The sequence below is a fragment of the Lathamus discolor genome, chromosome 3 (assembly GCF_037157495.1).
Source record: "Lathamus discolor isolate bLatDis1 chromosome 3, bLatDis1.hap1, whole genome shotgun sequence".
NCBI classification, from domain to species: Eukaryota; Metazoa; Chordata; class Aves; order Psittaciformes; family Psittacidae; genus Lathamus; species Lathamus discolor.
The window spans coordinates 128,480,966-128,499,060 of record NC_088886.1 but is presented as its reverse complement, the minus strand read 5'-3'; the positions used below and the strand labels follow the sequence as shown (position 1 = coordinate 128,499,060).

Here is an 18,095-nt window from a genome sequence, read left to right as displayed (position 1 = left end):
ACCCCTAAGCTGGTGCCTCGGTGCTGCACTGAGCTCCGGCTGTTACTCCTCACTGCATGGCCCCAGGAGCAGGGATGGGGGTGCCTCACTCCTTCAGCCCCCCTACCCCAGAGCCACAAGGTTGGGGGGCTCTGGCCGCTGGGAGGGAGCAGATGGGGGGAGGAAGGAACAGGCTTTTCCCGCTGAGGGAAAAGCGCGGCGATTTCCAACCCAAACACCCCGGCGCTCAGCAGCCGCATACTTTCCCAGCGTCCCTCCCCTCCTTTATTCCCGAGGACATTGGCAATCAAACCCAGGTTGGCCCCATCTCCTGCTCCTGCAGTGAGGTCATCGAGCTGTGTTTGTGACATCCCGGCATCTCCATGGCAGCGCGCTGTGATGTCATAAGCCTGGGGTTGCGACCTCACGGCAGGAGGAGAATGATCTTATTAAAACAACATGGTCCCCATCCGCGGCCGCTCGCAGCCGGGGGACTCCGGTGCAGGACAGTGGCCAGTGGAGTGGCTGGGGGCAGCTGTGGGGACAGAGCCCTCCCTGGTCATGTCACTGGTGACACAAAGCATGATCCTGCACAAAGCAGAGGGCAGCCCCTGGGGCTGAGCTCCTTGACTGATGCGAACACACAAGCCCGGTGGTGCTGGGGTGACAGTGAATCTGAGAACAGCTACACTGGGGCTCACTCTCTGGGGGTCCCCCAGGCTTGGCTGCAGTGCTGCCCATCTCTGGGGCTGAGCGTCTGGGGCCTTATCGGGGCACAGAGCCCTTTCATGTCAGGCCGGCGGGCGGTGAGCAGAGCTGATGAGGACCTGTCCCCAGATCAGAGCCGCCCGGCGCTGACAGCACCAGTGGGGCCTGTTCTTAAATTAGACATGTCCCCCGCCTCCTCCTGGCCAGCGCTCCCAGCCCCTGCCCCATGGCTGGACACAGCCCAGGGCATCCCTGCAAGTGGCGATCTGCATGGTCCCACACACACACATGTCCCTTTAACTCCGAGGAGAGCTGTTTGCTGGCTGGGCATCACTTGAGCACCAGCAGGCGGATGATGGATGGATGGATGGATGGATGGATGGATGGATGGATGGATGGATGGATGGATGGATGGATGGATGGATGGAAGGAAGGAAGGACAGAGGCATGGGTGATTAGCTGGATGGACAGGCAGATAGTTGTGAGGATGGGTGGGAAGAGTGATGCAGGTGCTTGTCGATGGATGGATGGGTGAGTGCATAGGCAGCTCAATAGATGGATGGAGTGATGGCTGTGAGATAGAAAGCTGCATGCAAGTGTGGACGGATGGATGGATTGATGGATGGATGGATGGACGGACGGACGGACGGACGGATGGATGGATGGATGGATGGATGGACGGATGGATGGATGGATGGCCCTAGCACTCCTTAGCGAGCCCCTGTGGCCCTGGACATTGTTGCTCTTTCACAACAGCCTCAGCAGCAGAAAAGGCACAGCTCTGTCCTGGGAGAGAAGGGAACACCCCCGTCCCAAGGGGAAAAAATTTGCCTTTCTCTCTGCACAACAACTTGAGGGCCTGACCTTGTGCTGCTGCAGCAGTGCACCCTCACTGCTAGCACAGAATCTGCTCTATACTGCCCAGAGGGGAAACTGAGGCCCGGGGGGACCAGCTCACAGTGTGAAGCTGAAACCACCCTCTCCAGGCAGACAGGGTGCTGTGGCCAGTCCTGCTCCCCCCCACTGTCCACGCGTCCATCTGTCCAGCCACAGGCAGGACACACATTGTCTGTGCTGGGAGAGATGCTGCTGGGAGGGGGTGTCCTTGGGCCCCCGCAGGCTGTAAACATGATGTCATGTGGCAGCGTACACAGCCTGCTCTGTGCGCTGGTCCCCAAATGGGCTTCACAAGTCCTGCGTGGGAGGCACCGACCGTGGCCCACAGCCAAGGGAACTGGAGTCAGGAGATAAAATCAGGTTTGGTTTGGGCTGCAGCAAACAGCCCTTTGCAGGAGGAATAAGGGACAGGGAGAGCAACTGGAGGGGAGACACCTCCTCATCACTGCGGGGTTGGTGGGGAGCAGAGGTGATGGGGTATGCCCCAGCAAAGCCCAGCACTGTTTTTTTTGGTCCCAGGTCGGGTCCATCCTGCCTACTTGACTTAGAATAATTCTGTAGGCACTTGAAGTCACTAATCAGCCAGGACCACTTGAGAGCAGCCTGGGGCTGCAGCCTGGGGCTGCCTCCCGTCTCCTGTGATAACAGGCGGCCAGCCCAGGGCTCACTGCACATCCCGCTCCCACGTCCTCAGGGAAAGGTCCTGGCCTGCCAGGATCCCACGGGGCACACAGCGGGGGGAACCCAGAGCAGAGCTCGCTGCTGGGTGATGAGTCCCACGTGGGACACACACACACCATCGTGGTGGTTGGTTTACCTCTCATTTCAACAGATTTGTGCTGTCCCCAGGGTCCTGGCTAGATCTAAGGAGTCAGAGAAGGGGAAACAAGGAGATGGGGACCTTTGAGAGAGGCATAAGAGGGTCCCACTTGAACCCTCTATGCAGGACAAGAGTAGCTGTCTCCAGGTCTGGGATCTGTCCCATCCCTCTGGATCTCCCCATGTCCCCCCTGTGCTGCCCCACTGGCCCCAGCATAGCTCATGACTCAAGTAGTGACAGTGTAGTGACACACAGCTGGCGTGACAGGCCATCTCCAGTTAAATGCTATTTACAGTCCCTGGGACTTGGGGCTCAGCCTTCTCACAGCCTGGGCTTTCCTGGGGGTGAGTCAGGGGATGCCCTCCCATGGGACACCCCGCTTCTCCCCCCACTGTGGGAAAGCAAATGGGGGTTAGTGCATTCAGCCCTGGGAAAAGTTCCTAGCCCCCGGGTGACACAGCACAAGTCCCAGGCAGCCGGGACCCTGCATGAGCAGTGTGTGGTGGTTGGGTTGAGCGGCGGTGCAGCGAGGGGGTCTCACGGTGCCTGTCTCTGCACCCACAGGTCTCACCAGAGAGGTGAGGTTGGACCTGCCGGAGCCACTGGCGGATGAGTGGAGTGGCAGCATCCCTGGGGCAGAGGGACACGCAGGATGGGACCTGCCACCCCCAGCCGCGGTCCCCATGATAAGCGCAGCGTTTGCACTCCTGCCTCTGCCCCAGTCGTCACAAGGTGGGACCGTGGCTGGCCGAGCGCTGCGGGACTCCCCGGGAGCTGGCGGTGCCCCGGCTCCCCGCGGCATCCTCCGCCTGCGGATGTGTCACGGCCCGGCCGCTTCCCTTCGGAAGTCCCCTCCGGGCGCTCTGGGGGAGGGGGTGACTCACCCGACCCCCCCTTCCTCGGTCCCTCCCCAGCTCTTACAGCCCGGCGGAGCCCCGGCCGCCGCCCGCCGTCCGAGGGCGGGGAGCACAGCCTAGCGGCGGCAGCTGGAACGAGCCACGCTGTCGGTGACACCGCCCGCCCCCCCCCACCGGCCGGCTGCGGGGACAGCGACAACCGGCCCCGGGAGCCGCCGCGCCCCCACCGGCGCTGCGGCGGTGAAGCCCGTGCCCTTCCACAGGGCAAAGTGCGAGGTCCTGCACTCGCAGGAGCAACCACAGTACCAGTACCTGCTGGGAGAGGGATGGATGATGGACGGAGGGGTGGATGGGTGGAGAGCAGCCCTGTGAGGAAGGACTTAGGGGTACCAGTGGTTGAAAATTAGTACATGAGGTGGCAGTGTGCCTTGCAGCCCAGAAAGCTGATCACATCTGGGACTGCAAAAGAAGAAGCATGGCCAGCCTACCAAGGGAGGTAATTCTCCCCCTCCATTCTGCTCTTGTGAGACCCCACTTGGAGTACTGTGTCCAGCTCTGGGGTCCTCAGCACAAAAGAGGCATGAACCTGTTAGAGCAGGTCTAGAGGAGGGTCACAGTAAAGATCAGAGGGCTGGAACACCTCTTCCATGAAGAAAGGCTGAGAGAGCTGGAGTTGTTCAACCTGGAGAAGAGAAGGCTCTGGGCACACTTTATTGCAGACTTCCAATATATAAAGGGGTTTATAAGAAAGACATTTTACCAGGGCCTGTCGTTTTTACTGGGTTTGCAAGGGGCAACGGCTTTAAACAGAAAGAGGTGGCGGGGTCCCACTCTCCAGTGCGGATAAAAGCGGCCACACAGGCGGGGAGCGGCCGAAGGGTCTCCAGCCGCTGGGAGCGAGAGCCGCGGGGTGTCGGGCTCGAAGCGGCACCGGGGCCCGGCCGTGCGGCTGCTGCCCCGGCTCCTGCCCGGCTGGGGCAGGGCGAGCTGCAGAGCTGGCTGCGATCAGCCATGAGGTGGCGGCAGGCGCTCACGCTTGGCTGCGGCTCCCTCAGCCTCGGTGCCTCCCGGTGTCTGCCGGCACAGGGGTGCCCGGGTCCTGTAGCTTCAGCCCCTGCCCCACTGGCAGGGAGCACAGCAGGCACCAGCCGGGAGCTCGGCCCGGGACATCCCCGTCCCCCAGGGAGGATCTGAGGGGGAAAGCAGCCGCTCTGGGCTGTGAGCTGCCTGCCCAACCTGGGCACAAGACCTCCCTGGTCAGGACCTTGAACCCACCACCCGATAAGGGTGGTTAATGATCAGAGGTTGGATGTCCCAGCCAGAGGCACGGTGACTGCTGCCCCAGGAGGGACATCTGGGAAGAGCAGCACCCTGCCCCATGGCTCAAGGACCTCGTGGCAATGCTAGGCTGGCCAGAGGGGACATGCCCTGTGACCATGGCCCCAGACACCACTGCAGCAGAGCCCTGCTTGAGGGCTGGACAGGTTGGCCTGCACCACATTGAGACAGGAGCTGGTGCCATGCTCTCCCTGGTGTGAAGACAAACCAAACCTGCCTCTGTCTGGGTTGCCAGCAGCTGCACAGGGGATGCCAAAGTCTCAACATCTGGGCTCCTGGGGAAGGGCTGAGAGAGTCCCTGGGACAGCTTAGACCCAGCTCCTCGGGACAGCATCCTGCACTGCACAGGGATAGAGGTATGACAGGCAGGACATGGAGGCAGGGCAGGAGGGTTCAGGCTAGGAGGGCAGCAGCCCGGAAGAGCAGGCCCCGTGGTGAGGCTGGTACTGATGCAGGATGCGCAGGGCCTGGGATGCAGTACCCAGGGCACTGCCTGTGCTGGCACATGATGCATGGTGCCTTGTGCAGTGCTGGTCCCTGGTGAGCAGTGCCCAGTGCTTGTGCCAGTGCCAGTGTGACATGCTACGTTGTATGGTGCTGTGCTTACCGTGCCGTGCCAGTGTTGGCTGCCAGCCACCCAGTGTCATTGTGCAGTGCACAGTGCATGGCACTCAGCACACAGCACCGGGTACTGCTGATGCCATTTCCAAGTACCAAGCACGTGGTGCATAGCGTGTGATGCTGCTGAGCGGTGTCTGGTATACAGTAACTGGTGTATGGCAACGTGGTACCCAGTGTGCCTGGTACCCAGTACGCTGCAGCAGGCATCCGAGGCCCGGTAGCAGGTGTGCAGCAGCTGGCACAGCATGCATGGCATGCACCGCGCAGTGCCTGGTCGCCGATGAGCCGCACCCGGTACCTCGTACCTACTGCGCAGCACCCGGTGTGTGACACCCAATGCGCGACGCTCAGTTCCCGGTGCGCGGCTCCCGGTGCCGGTGCCCGGTTGCCGCCCCCGTGCCGCCCCCCAGCCCCGCCCCCGGTGCCGCCCCCCCGCCTCCGGTGCCTCCCGGACCCGCCCCGTCCCGTGCGCTGCTAACGGAGCATGGCGGGCCCGAGCGGAGGGGCTCGGTGGTCGCTCCTACCGCTGCTCCTGCGTTCCCGCCTGCCGCCGCCGCCGCCGCGCAGCATCCCCGGGCCGCCGCTCAGGACCGGGGGCTCGGCGGCGGCAGCGGCGGGGCCGGCGCGGCTGAAGGGACCGGAGGAGCTACCGGGGCCGGGGCTGTTTCGGACTTTCGTCTGGCTCTTCCTGCGGGGCTACCTGCTGCACACGCACCGGCTCCAGGTGCGGTGGGGCAGCCGGCCCGGGGGCTGCGGGGTGCGCGGGGGGCTGGGGACCCTGCCCGGGGGGGGGGGCTGGGAGGGGCGCAGGGATCGGACACGCTCTCGGGTGGGCTGCACTGGAGGGTGCTCTGCACGGGAGGGGCTTGGCTTTGCAAGGCGCGGAGTAGGTGGGTGCTGGATGGAATGGGCTGGGGGGGAAACAGCCTCGCAGGTAACGGCAGGAAGCTGAATGGGGGCGGCAGAGATGAGGAGGCTGGGCACGGGGAGCCCCCCTGCACCAAGGGGTGATGCTGGGCTAGCAGCGTGGGGAGGCCAGAGCAGAACCGGGTGGCTCTGGGAGGGTCCTGCAAGCTCAGGGTTGCTTCAGCATCCCCGAGCCGGCCAGGCAGCCGAGGGCAAAGGTTCAGGGACAGTTCACGGGGTCCTGGCATCGCTGAGCTGCCCTGGCCCTGACAAGCTGGAGAGGCCGCGGTTTCAGGAGCAGGCAGCCAGGCAGGTGTTTGGGCAGCTGGTACCCAGGGGAAGGATGGGCAGAGATGTTTGTTCTCTTCTGTCAACGCGTTCTTATACATCGGATGAAGCAAGTGATGGGCTCGGCTGGCCATGAGCCAGACATCATCTTTCAGTGTCCTGGAGCCCTGACCAGCTGGAGGAGGGTGCAAGACCAGGCCTCCCTGGCACCGCAGAGCACCAGGCACTACTGTTTGGAGAAGGTGCTGTTGCTGGGCGGTGGGGTCTCAGGAACTGGGCACAGGAGCTCCTTGCCTCCCTCCTGCCCTTGGGGCTCAAAGCACAGTCTGGCTTTGCACATAGATGCCTTACCCCCGATCCCGGCAGCTCTGACGTTTCTCAGCCCTGCCCTCCGAGGCCTCTGCTGTGTTGGTCCTGGCTGCCAGCAGACACCCGTGGGCAGGCTTCAACCAGGGCCACGGTCGGCCGCGGCCCCAAGCAGCGCGTTCACTGCCTGCGGCACCGGCACCGGGGCGGCCATCCATCCCTCCCCCTCCGCCTGCCACCACGCGGAGGAACTGATCAAAACGTCTCCCCGCGGTGATGAATCCAGCTGAATCCGGGCGCAGGCTGCGCTGCAGTCAGTCACCAAGGGAGATTGTACCACGTGCGTCCCCGCAGCCGCGGGGAATGGGGACCGGGGCTTCCCTGCTACGTCCCTCGCAGCCCCTCGGGCTTGGTCTCACTCCACAGGGGCTCAGGTAGTGCTTGGGTGGGATGGAAAGCACCCCTTGGACATGGCTCTGTGCAGATCTACTTGCGAAGAGGTGTCCGGATGCTCCGAGGAGTGCCCTCGGGGGATGACAGTGCTTCCCAGCAGGGAGGGAGGCACGGCACCCTTGGGTGCAGACAAGGAGAAGGGACTTGTGGCCATCAGAGCCCAGAGCAGAGTGATGCTTGTGGATGTCCCTGAGCTGGCTTGTGAGGCCATGGCCCCAGGGCAATGCCCTGGGGCCAGCAGCCTGCCAGGGAGCAGTCCAGTCCTGCCCCAGCCTGGCACTGCCCTCCCACCACTGATCATTAACCACCCTTATCTCTTGGTGGGTTCAAGGACGCATACAAGGACTGTTGTCCCCATCTTGAGCAGAGCTGGGGCTATGCTGGAAGCAGCAGGGCTTGGACCTGCCGACAGCTTCTGCAGTGACCCTGCATCTCAGCAGAGCCATGAGCTTGGCAGTTGTCCCTGTCCCTTCTGTCCACTCTTGTCCTTGCTTCCCCAAGAGACCCACCTGACCCTCCATACCTCTCTGGGGCGGATGAGAGATGTGCCAGTCTGTGCCAGGTGTCAGTACCTGCTGTGGTTAGTACTCTCAGAGGATGGGCGCCTGGAAACACCAGCCCAAGCCATCTGCAGAGCGCTCCAAGGGTAGTGCCAGCCCAGGGGGATCAGAGGCAGGTGCTTGAGCCCAGTTAGTGCTACGGGGTCCCTGGGATGGGTGCAGAGCGTGCTGGACATATGCAAGGCAGCAGCAAAGCAAGGAGGGACTCATCAAACCCCAGTGCTGGCCCTGTCCCATTTATCCTGCTGTGCTCTGGTGCATCGCAGCTGATGTCCCGGCGCATCTATGGCCCTATTTGGAAGTCAACCTTCGGGCATTACGAGAATATCAACATCGGGAGCCCTGTGGTGCTGGAGCAGCTGCTACGGCAGGAGGGCAAGTACCCCATGCGGAGCGACATGGCCCTGTGGAAGGAGCACCGGGACACCCGGCACCTGCCCTATGGACCCTTCACTGAGTGAGTCCTGCCTTAGCTTGCACTCTGCAGAGCAGCGGGCAATCCTGTCCCTTCCTTAGGTGTAGGGTCTGGGTGGCAGCTCACATTGCTCCCTCTCCTGCAACAACGTATCCCCCGAAGCAGAAGGGCATGGCCGTGAGGGGTGGAAAGACCTCCGGGGTGGTTCCAGCCTGGCATGGGGAGGATGCACCCAGGGACTGGGAAACTGCTACCAGCCGCTGCCCCCTGCCGTGTCCCGGCGCTGAGCCCCGTCCCTGTGCAGGGAAGGGGAGCGCTGGTACCGCCTGCGCCAGGTCCTCAACAAGCGGCTGCTGAAGCCCTCGGAGGCGGTGCTGTACGCGGACGCCATCGGGGAGGTGGTGTCAGACCTGATGATGCGGCTGCGGGACGAGCGGAGCCGCAGCCCCTCGGGGGTGTTGGTGGGGGACGTGGCCAACCTGCTCTACCGCTTCGCACTGGAAGGTAGGAGGGTCCTCACCCCTGCCCCTCTCTTCCCGTCCCCGCGGGGTTCTGGATTCATCCTGTCCCCCACAGGGATCTCCTATATCCTCTTTGAGACCCGCATTGGGTGCCTGAAGCACCAGGTCCCCGCCGAGACCCAGCGCTTCATTGATTCCATCAACCTCATGTTCAAGAACTCCATCTTTGCCACCGTCCTGCCCCGCTGGAGCCGCAAGGTGCTGCCCTTCTGGGACCGCTACCTGGACAGCTGGGACACCATCTTTGCCTTCGGTGAGCAGTGATGATGAGGGCCCAGCACGACGGGATCAGTCTCCCTAAGGATGCTCAAAATGGGGCACATGTCCTTTTGGCCACCTCACTCTGTCAGAGCTGGGTCCCACTCTCTGTCCTTGCAGGCAAGACCCTGATTGACCGAAAGATGGAGCAGCTGGAGGGGCAGGTGGAGCGCGGCAAGGAGGTGTCCGGCTACCTGAGCTACCTGCTGGCCAGTGGCAGGCTCAGCCTGGATGAGGTCTATGGCAGTGTGGCCGAGCTGCTGCTGGCCGGCGTGGACACGGTGAGAGCCTGGCAGCCGCTGCCAAGGAACCCACACTGCCAGGGGAGAGGCACAGGGCCATGCTCAGCCATGATCCCCAGACCTGTGAGCTCTGGGCTGGTGGCTGGGGGGCTGATGGCTGACAGGACAAACCCTCACTGCAGACCCTGTCCTCCCCTCTGCTCCCTGCCCTGCTTCCTGCCTCAGTTTCCCCCATGCTTGCTGCCCCTCCCCGTTGGCTTCCCTGAGCACCAGATCACAGGCTGGCTGGTGCTGTATTGGTGCCATGCTTGGCACCAGGCTGCATGGGTACCGGCCCAATCTCTCTCACTCCTTTTGGCACTCTGCTCCCCCAGACCTCCAATACTTTGTCTTGGGCCCTGTACCACCTCTCCCGGGACCTAAGCATCCAGGAGACCCTATACCAGGAGCTGAAAGCCGTTGTGCCTCCCGACCGGTTTCCTGGTGCTGAGGATATCCCCAAGATGCCAATGCTTCGGGCCATTATCAAGGAGACACTGAGGTACAGCCCAGCCTTGCCACTGCCCTAAGGTCCTGGTCACCAGCCCTTTCTCCCCTGCATGAGGGGATGCACCAGCCAGGCAGGTGCAGGGCTGGGTTTCAGTCCCTTGGGGCTGCTTCCATCCATGTCCTCCCTGGGGAGTGGGATTGAGCAGCTGAGCAGCAGGAGATGCTCCACCAGGTCCTGTCCTGCCTGTGGCTCTCTCCTCTGGGATCCTCAGATGGGTCCTTCTCCCTCACTAACTCTCCCCATATCCCAGGGTCTACCCTGTGGTGCCAACCAATGCCAGGGTCTTCTATGAGAAGGACATTGTCATCGGAGACTACCTCTTCCCCAAGAACGTGAGTGGGGGCCATGCCACGGGGACCCCTGCTGTGTTCAGTGGGGCTGGGCAGAGGTCATTAACCCCCCCTTCCTGCCCCACAGACCCTCTTCGTCCTGGCGCACTACGCCATGTCCCACGATGAGACCTACTTCCCTGAGCCTGAGCGGTTCCTCCCCCAGCGCTGGCTCCGTGGCCATGGCTCCCCCCACCACCCTTTCAGCTCCATCCCCTTTGGCTATGGGGTCCGTGCCTGTGTCGGTCGCCGCATCGCTGAGCTGGAGATGCACTTGGCCCTCGCCAGGGTGAGCAGGAACCCCCACCCCGGGTAACTTGTCACAAGCTGGGATAGGGGCCCCAGGGAGCCCCCGAGGCACTGCCACCCCCCTTCTCCTCACAGATCGTCCAGGCCTTCGAGGTGCGGCCAGACCCCAGCGGTGTGGAGGTGACATCCGTGTCCCGCATCGTCCTGGTGGCCGACAAGCCCATCAACCTGGAGTTCATTGCTCGCCCAGGGGCCCCTGAATGCGTGCCCACCCCCCAGCCTGGGTGCTGAGGGGGGACCCCACTGCCCCACCAGCAGGGGCAGGAAGGCAAACGCACCTCAGCTTGGGCCAGTGGGCTCCCAGCCCTGCTGCGGGAAGATGGGAGGGATGAGGGATGCCCACATGTTGCCCCTGGGGCACTAGTATCCCCTACCTCAGATCAGCAGGAGGCTTGGGGAACTGCTGTGCCTTTCACACGCCGCGAGGGCTTGTGTCCCCCAATCCTGTGCCCAGCCGGGCTGCGCCGGGGACCTGGGAACTCTGCCGGGGCTGGGGGGAGGCAGGGAGGGGGCTTGCAGCCGTTCAGTGTCTCCTTCGTCCCGTCCTTGTGTAGCTGCGCGTGGATCTGTGCCTGGAGCCAGGACATCTGGGTCCTCTCTGAACAGCTGACTTTGGCCTCAGCCAACTCTTCGTGCCTCAGTTTCCCTCCCTGCCTCCCAGGGGAGGCTCGAGTGCTTGGGGGGGGGGGGGGGGGGGGGGTTGGGGTTTGTGCCTGACCCCGAGGGATGGAGCCAGCCCTGGCTCTGGGCAAGTGGAACACTAAGACAGCACATCCCTGTGATGGAAAGGAGGTCTGTCACCACCCGGCGCTGGTATCATGTCCCCTGGCAGGGCTAGCTCGCACAGGAGGGGTGTAAAGCACCCAGCACCTTTTGCTATCAGCTGTTATTTCACTGAAATGCTGATAAGGGGTCACACGAATGGGGACAGGGCTTGCTATGGGCAAAACAAGGGAGGGAGGATCACCTCAGCTGCCCCCCTGTCCCCGGCTGGGAACATGGGGCTGACATCCAAGGCCATCGCAGGGGCTCAGAGCGGGATGCACTGCCACTTGCCCAGGCTCCTGGAGGGATGGCATATGGGACATTGTAAGGAACCCCCATCACCTTCCTGCTTCTTGGGGTTCCTAGCTGGGCTGGGGGAAGCAGCAGGCAGACGCTTTGCAGGCACCAAGGCCGTCATCCCCGCTAGGACGTGCACACCACGGCCATGGTGGAGCTATCAAGGCTGCATGCCCATTTCCCTGCCCCTACCCACGTGGGCAGAGGTGCCACCCTGTGCCCATGACACCCTTGCCGGCATCCCAGATCGGGGCCCCCAGCCCGGCTCCCATCCCCAGCCTGGCTCTGTCTGCAGGACCCGTGCCCAGCTGCCCTGGTCAGAAAGGTGAGGCAGCAGTTCCTGGAGCAGGATGCTTTGTTACAACAAGGCTGAACAGACCAGAAAGTAAATAAATACCCCCCGCACACCCCAAACCATTCACAGGGTCCCCATGCAAGTGCCTGTCCTGGCACCAGCTCCAGGCACCTCCAGCCCCGCCTGACCCTCCTGTAACAAGCCTGCGTGTGCAGCTGAGCCTACGCTACCGGGCACCGGGCGCAGGCGGCGGCACTGCGCTTGCTCGGGATGGAGCCATGGCCAAAGCGCTCCAATCCAGCAGCAGGACAGGAGCGGGGTGGCCAAGTCCCAAGGGGCTGTGTGGGTCCCCGTGCCCAGCTGTGGGCATGTACAGCTCCTCCGGCACAATGTCCATCGAGCAGCACTGTGTGCTTGCTGGCGGGAGGCGTCTCTGGACCCCTTTTCCCTGCTCCCTGCCTCCCTGAGGCCAGCAGGATCTGGCCCCAGACTCAAGATGAGCCCCAGGACTGTGATGGGCAGGCAGGTCCTCCCCGCAGAGAGCCTCCAGAGCCCGAGCCTCCTTCCACAGCCCCAGAGCCACGCCAGTGGGCCCCACATCGGCCTAGACGGTGGCACTTCCCTGGTGTCTTGAAAGTGAGGATTGGTCAGTGCCTGCAGGGTGAGAGAGCGTGAGAGGCCATAACACCTGCACGCACTGGCGCCATGGCCTCCAGGCTGTCCGGTGGACAGTGGGGTGTTGCCTCCATCCCTGGCTTGGATGCAAGCCCTGGGTTACAAAGGAAGGGGGACTGGCCCAGAGGGGGACATCCCTGTGGCCACTTGCAGCTCCTGACACAGCCACCCCTGTGGACACCAGGCATGGGGTGAGCAAAGGCATCGTGATGAGGAGGGTACCGTGTCTGGCGTGGTTAACACACAAGAGTCCCAGTTGTCTTCTACGTGGAGTGTCTGGGCACTGCTGGGGCAACTGGTGGGCATGGGGCTGTCCCAAGCCTGTTCCCTACTATCCCCCCCAAAAAGCTTTGGGAAATAGCTGGGCACTGGGGCCAGGTTCCCCCGCCTCAGTCTACCCCTAAGGAGGGCTCTGCTAGCCATGGCCCGTGGGCCAGCCACACTGTGCACATGGCTAGCGTTAGGCAACATGTCCAGGGTACGTGAGTGGAGATCTGTCCCCACTGTGTCCCCTGGGAACGGCACTGGAGGTGCTCAGGTCTCATGGGGGACTTTGAAGGCAGGTCAAAAAAGAGTTTTTCTCTTAGGGTGCATCACACTCCAAAACCCTCACCCAGCTCAAAGCCCAGGGACCTGCAAAATCTGCCTCCGACACGCTGCCTGGATGAGGGTCTGGGGGTGTATCTGTGGCAGATGCCCCCCTCCTGCCTCACAAACACCAGGGCTCAGAAGCCCATAAGGAACCCCTGTCATCTTTGTGTCCCCTGGGACAAGCAGCATCCGAGTCCTGCTGTCCCCACCTGGGCACACAGCGCTGCAGGACCCCGGCCCCAGCTTCCTCCATCCCCCAGGCCAGTTTGGCTGGGGAAGAGGCAGGTGGCCACAGCAGGGAGGTGACGAGGTGCGGGTGACCCAATGGTGGGGAGGGGACAGGGACGCAGTGGCAGGGGACAGCGCCTACCTGTAATGGAGAGAAATGGAAGGTGCAGTGGAGAAAGTCGAGCGTCGTAGGCTAAGAGTTAAGAGCATCAATACCTGCTGGAGTGAGCACAAGGGCCTGGAGGATGTCAGAGAGGGAAACAATGCCCCGCGGGTACTGGTTCTCATCCACCAGAACCAGGCGATGGACCTGTGGGTGCAGGCAGGGCATCACAGGCAGATCGGGCAGCAGGCAGAGGGGGCTGGCGCCGGCGCTCACCCTGGCCACTCACCTGCTCCTTGGTGATGCGGTCAATGATGTCCTCCATGGTTTCATGGGGGTAGCAGGTTAGGACACCCTCCAGGCAGACAGTGCGCTGCTGCAGTGCCTCCCGCACGCTGATGTCCAGGTTGTTGTAGGTCTTCTGGGCAGCCAGGTGCTGCGGGAGAGGTGAGCCCGCTCAGTGCCCCAGTGTGTCCTTGCACCCTGTTGTGCTGGCACAGCCTGGGACACTGAGCCCTGGGGATGCACAGGGCAGATCTGCACAGGCAGGTGGGTGTCACTGCACACGGTGTGGGTTTGCACGGGCACAGATAGGTGTGAGCACCCCAACAGTGGCATGCAAGAAGCCACACTTGCGCCTGGGTGTGTAACACACAGGTACTCACAATGACGTCAAACCGGGAGTAGAGACCAACCACTCGCCCTGTAAAGAGACAGTGCAGGGCTGGGGAGAGGGCCCTGGGCACTACCTGCTGAGCTCCCCCTGCACCCCAAGGGGCAGCCCAAGGGCTAGGAAGGGGGTTTTGTGTGGGGATGGGCCCAGAGCCACTGGCAGAGGGAGATGGGGTTTCACCAGTGCCCTCTCCAGGTACCAGCATCGTTGATGACGGGCAGGGCAGAGACGCGGCGGTCCACAAAGATCTCCAGAGCAGAGTAGATGGGGGCAGTTTCATGCACAACAGCCACATCGCGGAAGGTACCAACACACAGCTCCTGCACTGTTTTCTTCAGGAAGTGTGGCTTGGGGATGGTGGAGCCCTGCAGCGGGGCAGCGCAGGGCAGCACTGGCACCTACACACTCCCCAACACCCTCCCTTGTCCCCCTACCCATCCACCCCATGCGTGCACATGCAGCTCCGGCACTCACGAAGATGTGGAGGAACTTGAGGATGCGCTTGTGTGTGAGGATGTGCAGGACATTGCCTGAGACGGGCTCAATGACGGGCAGGCGGTGGATCTTGTGCTTGATCAGAGAGTAGACAGCGTCGAAGAGGCTGCAGGTGATGGGGACAGCATGGGGGGATAGGGCTGCATCCCGGGCACACCCCCCACAGCATGTGCTCTCCCACAGTGGGCAGGCTCTCACCTATTGCTTGGGGAGATGTAGACCAGTGGCTTGAGGGAGCCCTGCAGGTAGACGTCTACCAAGGGAGAGAGGTGAAAGAAGGGGTCCCCCATCTCCCTCATGCAACCCTGGAACCCACCTCCATGTGCTACACAACATCCCCAGCTCAGCTACCCCCATCACACCCTGCTTTTTACCTCTCCAGGTCTCAATCTTGTGCTCCTCCACCTCGTAGATCTGAACCTGAGGGCAAGGAGATGCCCTGGTCATGGTGGCCCCACGGACACTCTGCCCCTTCCCCTGGCATCACACCCCATCACCCTAGGTGCAGGGATCATATCTTTGGTGCCGGGCAGAGGGGCAGCAAGCAGACATTGGGGTGGCCCAGAGCAGCCCCTGGTCGTGGTGTAGCGATGAAATGCAGACCAGGAGAGGGAAGAGGGGACTGGGAGAGGTGGGGACAACCCCTCCCTGCCCATGCCTGCCCCGACCCCCAGGCTCTCCCTGCTGAACTCACCAGGGGCGCGCGGTAGTAGCGGTGGAGGATGTTGATGAAATCGGTGATGGTGAGCATCCCTGCAGAGACACGTGGGGCTGGCAGCGCTGCCAGGGGGAGGAAGGGGCCAGGCGGCGCTGCTGGCACTCACCCACAAAGCTCTGTGTCTTGCTGTCCCAGAGCGGGGCCGCTCGCACCCCGTTGGCCACCAGTGCCACAAAGGCTTTCTTGATCTGCTGGGGGAGTGGGGAGGGTGTCAGGGGTCCCCTGAGCCCGCTCCTCCCCTGCCCATCCCTGCCGATCCTCCGCTTCGTCACCTCCAGGGAGATGTCAAAGACAACGAGTTTGCAGCTGGTGGGGATGGCATCGTAGCAGCAGTGGCTTCTCATGAAGTGCATGTAGACCTCAGCATCAGGGCTCTGGAATTCGCTCTCTGGGCCCAGTCCCAGCATCATGTTGGCCAGCGAGAAGGTGATGGGCCCTGGGCTCATTTGTCTGTCCTCTTCTTCCTCCTCTTCCCTGGGGCACAAAGCTTCTGGGAATCCTATGGGCAAACCCACCCCAAAGCTGGCCAGTGAGCTGAACTACTGGGTCTCAGCACCCGCCTGCCTGGGGGAAGCAGGGAAGTGCTGCAGACCCCCATTCCCCACCGGGGCAGCACGCAGCACTGCAACTCTCCAGTCTTGGCGGGGGCGCTGGGAGCTGCTGGGGAGGAGCTGAGGGGTAGGGTGACGATGGGTACGTGCAGGGTGGGCAGAGGACAGATGTGCTCATTGCACGAGTGAGCCAGCCGCCCCCCTCCCCCGCTACACCCCTAGGGGCTGCCTGCTACCCACCTTCCTCCGCAGGGCGGGCAGCAGCATCCAGCAGCGCCACCTGAGGGGGCACACAGCGAGGGTGTCATCAGGAGCCAGCCACCCCCAGCTGCTGCCTGCACCCATCCTGCTGCCCCGGCCCCCCAAGCCGGCCCGAGGGGACCCTCCTTTTAGGGTACGCGTGCAGGCTGGGCTTACTCACTACGTCCCACTTCAAAACCCCCAGTGCCCGCAGCCCCTGTGGTGGCTCCAGCCCAGAATGCTCAGCTTGACTCCCCAGTCTTGGGGGGATCGGCAGGGTCCCCGGCTCAGGACGGAGGCTGGCAGCAGCGCCCAGCTTCTCTCCCTGCCGTCGGAGCCGAGCGCGTCCAGCAGCTGCTCTGCGCCCATCCTCTCTCTCCCTCTTCCAAACCCAAGGTGTAAATCCCAACCATGCTTCTTCCCGCGACGGGAGCCCCGCCAGCCCCACCTGCCCCCGGGAGCCAGGTGGGCGCCGGGGGACCCTACAGCAACGAGGGGGGCAGCCCCAGGCGTAGGGAGGCGAGCCTGGCAGACCCCATGCCCCGCGGTCCCCAGGAGACCCTACCGTAACATAGCGGCACGCTCTGCGGGAAGAGCCAACTTCTACGAGCCACCCCGCAACAACAAAGGCTCCGGGACGGCTCCCTGAGGAGCCCGGAGCCAAGCCCGGGCAAGAGGCGACCCTTCGCGAGGGGCTGGGGGCAGCCGGGCCCCTCCGCGCCCTTGTCCCCACGGCGGCCTGGACGTGGGAAGGGGACCGCCGGCCCCCTACATCCCCCCACCCCGGCGGTGGCCTGCCCCCAGGTGGGGGGCTCTCGGGCCTGGCTCCCCACCCGCCCCGGCGGTACCTGGGGCGCGACGGGCCCGGGGAGTCGCTCCATGCTGACTGCGGGGCAGCGCTGCTATTCTGGGCCCGCGGCTGGCGGGGCCCTGGCAGATAGGGTGACAGCGAGCAATGCCAGCCATGCCCCCGCCACCGCCGCGGGGGGGGGACACACGGACGCTGCCACCGCCGTGCAGCGTTCGCAGCCGCTGCGCCGACCAGCGCCCCGGCAGCACCGGGCTGGAGGGGTGGCTGTGGCCTGGGGACGGCGCGGGCCTGGGGACGCGAGGGAGGGGGTGATGCGGGGATGCTGAGGGCAAAATCCTGCCCTCCCGCTCCTAGGACCGCCATGCCCGTGACGCGGAGCTCAGCCTGCCCTGTCCACCCTGCCCGGCGCCCCCGACCCCATCCGGCGGCAGGAGCAGGGGGCGAGCACAGCATCCTCCGCGGATGTTGGAGGGCAGCATCCAGCCGCGGGCTGGATCTGCTGGGGTCTCTGAGAGCTGCTGGGCACACTTTGCCCTCGACGCTGCCCCGGCCCTGCCTCCCCGGTTCCACTGTCCCCGGCCACCCCGGGTTTCCCTGCCGGGGAACCTCCATCCTCACCCGCGGGGCCACCCTCGTCCACCCGCCCTCCACTCACTCCCGGCTCCATTGCTATTTCAGGAAGGTTCAAATAACCCTTGGCCGGCTGCCGGGCCAGCCCTGGAGCAGCCGTGGGTGAGCGGGCCAGTGGCTGCAGGGCCAAAGTGGCCCCGGCTGACTCCCAGGGGGGACGGATGGACCCTGGCCCGCGGCCGGGTGCAAGGACCAAAGCCACTGGTGCGACCCCAGGAGGAAGAGGAATGGGGAGGTGGAGGGCTTGGTGCTGGGGACAGGCCAGCAGGGCTGTGGTTACAGGAGGACACAGTGCTTTCCCTGGCCCCGGTGGCCCTTGTCCCGCAGCGGTGTGGGGAGGGGGGCTGGATGGGGCCAGACTCTTACAGCTGCGCCGAGCCTGCCTCCTGCCTGGGCACTGCCGAGTGCTGGCAGCGGGGAAGGGAGCAGGCATCTCCACTTTCGGAGGCTATTTTCAGGTGCTGGAAAGAAGCCGACGAGCGATGAGATTGTCACCAAGGAGACGGGAGAAACAGAGCTCAGCTCCGGACTGCAGGGGGCTGCGGGGAGAGGGGAGGGAAGGGCTTCCTGCAAGCCCCAGGGCCTGCACAGAGAGCTCAGCACCGACCCAGCCCCGAGTAATCCCCCCGAAGTGCCCAGCATCCCCCTGGCAGGCGGTGAGACACC

General features: G+C 63.7%; 2 protein-coding genes across 7 annotated transcripts; one reads left to right on the top strand and one right to left on the bottom strand.

The window, feature by feature from the left end:
• Nucleotides 1-5,667: 5,667 nt before the first annotated feature.
• On the top strand, nt 5,668-10,978 carry LOC136010427 (sterol 26-hydroxylase, mitochondrial). Its single transcript, XM_065671602.1, has 9 exons — nt 5,668-5,944; nt 8,000-8,190; nt 8,453-8,652; nt 8,725-8,922; nt 9,048-9,208; nt 9,544-9,710; nt 9,970-10,051; nt 10,137-10,337; nt 10,433-10,978. Exons 1-9 carry the CDS (start codon nt 5,705-5,707, stop codon nt 10,586-10,588), a joined length of 1,596 nt encoding a protein of 531 aa, XP_065527674.1. The 5' UTR covers nt 5,668-5,704; the 3' UTR covers nt 10,589-10,978.
• Nucleotides 10,979-11,264: 286 nt separating this feature from the next.
• PRKAG3 (protein kinase AMP-activated non-catalytic subunit gamma 3) lies at nt 11,265-16,945 on the bottom strand. Of its 6 annotated transcripts, none has more exons than XM_065671605.1 (13): nt 16,837-16,945; nt 15,989-16,028; nt 15,470-15,696; nt 15,304-15,388; nt 15,174-15,232; nt 14,854-14,899; nt 14,678-14,732; nt 14,459-14,585; nt 14,184-14,349; nt 13,977-14,014; nt 13,601-13,747; nt 13,351-13,427; nt 11,265-11,421 (listed from the first exon to the last, which is right to left on the bottom strand). In XM_065671605.1, exons 1-13 carry the CDS (start codon nt 16,867-16,869, stop codon nt 11,388-11,390), a joined length of 1,134 nt encoding a protein of 377 aa, XP_065527677.1. In that variant the 5' UTR covers nt 16,870-16,945; the 3' UTR covers nt 11,265-11,387. The 6 variants fall into 6 exon arrangements, with proteins under 6 accessions (XP_065527677.1, XP_065527678.1, XP_065527675.1 ...); XM_065671606.1 differs by having other exon boundaries at nt 13,351-13,424; nt 16,837-16,944; XM_065671603.1 differs by lacking the exon at nt 11,265-11,421 and adding an exon at nt 11,757-13,350 and having other exon boundaries at nt 13,425-13,518; nt 16,837-16,942.
• Nucleotides 16,946-18,095: the final 1,150 nt, after the last annotated feature.

What these genes read in the sequence shown, in the direction of transcription:
- PRKAG3 (XM_065671603.1), bottom strand. Translation starts at nt 16,869, where the DNA reads ATGGAGCGACTCCCCGGGCCCGTCGCGCCCCAG. An exon ending in CAAGATTGAGACCTGGAGAG is followed by an intron (nt 14,733 to 14,853) that starts GTAAAAAGCAGG and finishes CTCCCTTGGTAG; the next exon opens with ACGTCTACCTGCAGGGCTCC. An exon ending in GCCCGTCATCAACGATGCTG is followed by an intron (nt 14,015 to 14,183) that starts GTACCTGGAGAG and finishes GTCTCTTTACAG; the next exon opens with GGCGAGTGGTTGGTCTCTAC.
- LOC136010427 (XM_065671602.1), top strand. Translation starts at nt 5,705, where the DNA reads ATGGCGGGCCCGAGCGGAGGGGCTCGGTGGTCGCTCCTACCGCTGCTC. An exon ending in ACTACCTCTTCCCCAAGAAC is followed by an intron (nt 10,052 to 10,136) that starts GTGAGTGGGGGC and finishes CCTGCCCCACAG; the next exon opens with ACCCTCTTCGTCCTGGCGCA. An exon ending in TGCACTTGGCCCTCGCCAGG is followed by an intron (nt 10,338 to 10,432) that starts GTGAGCAGGAAC and finishes TTCTCCTCACAG; the next exon opens with ATCGTCCAGGCCTTCGAGGT.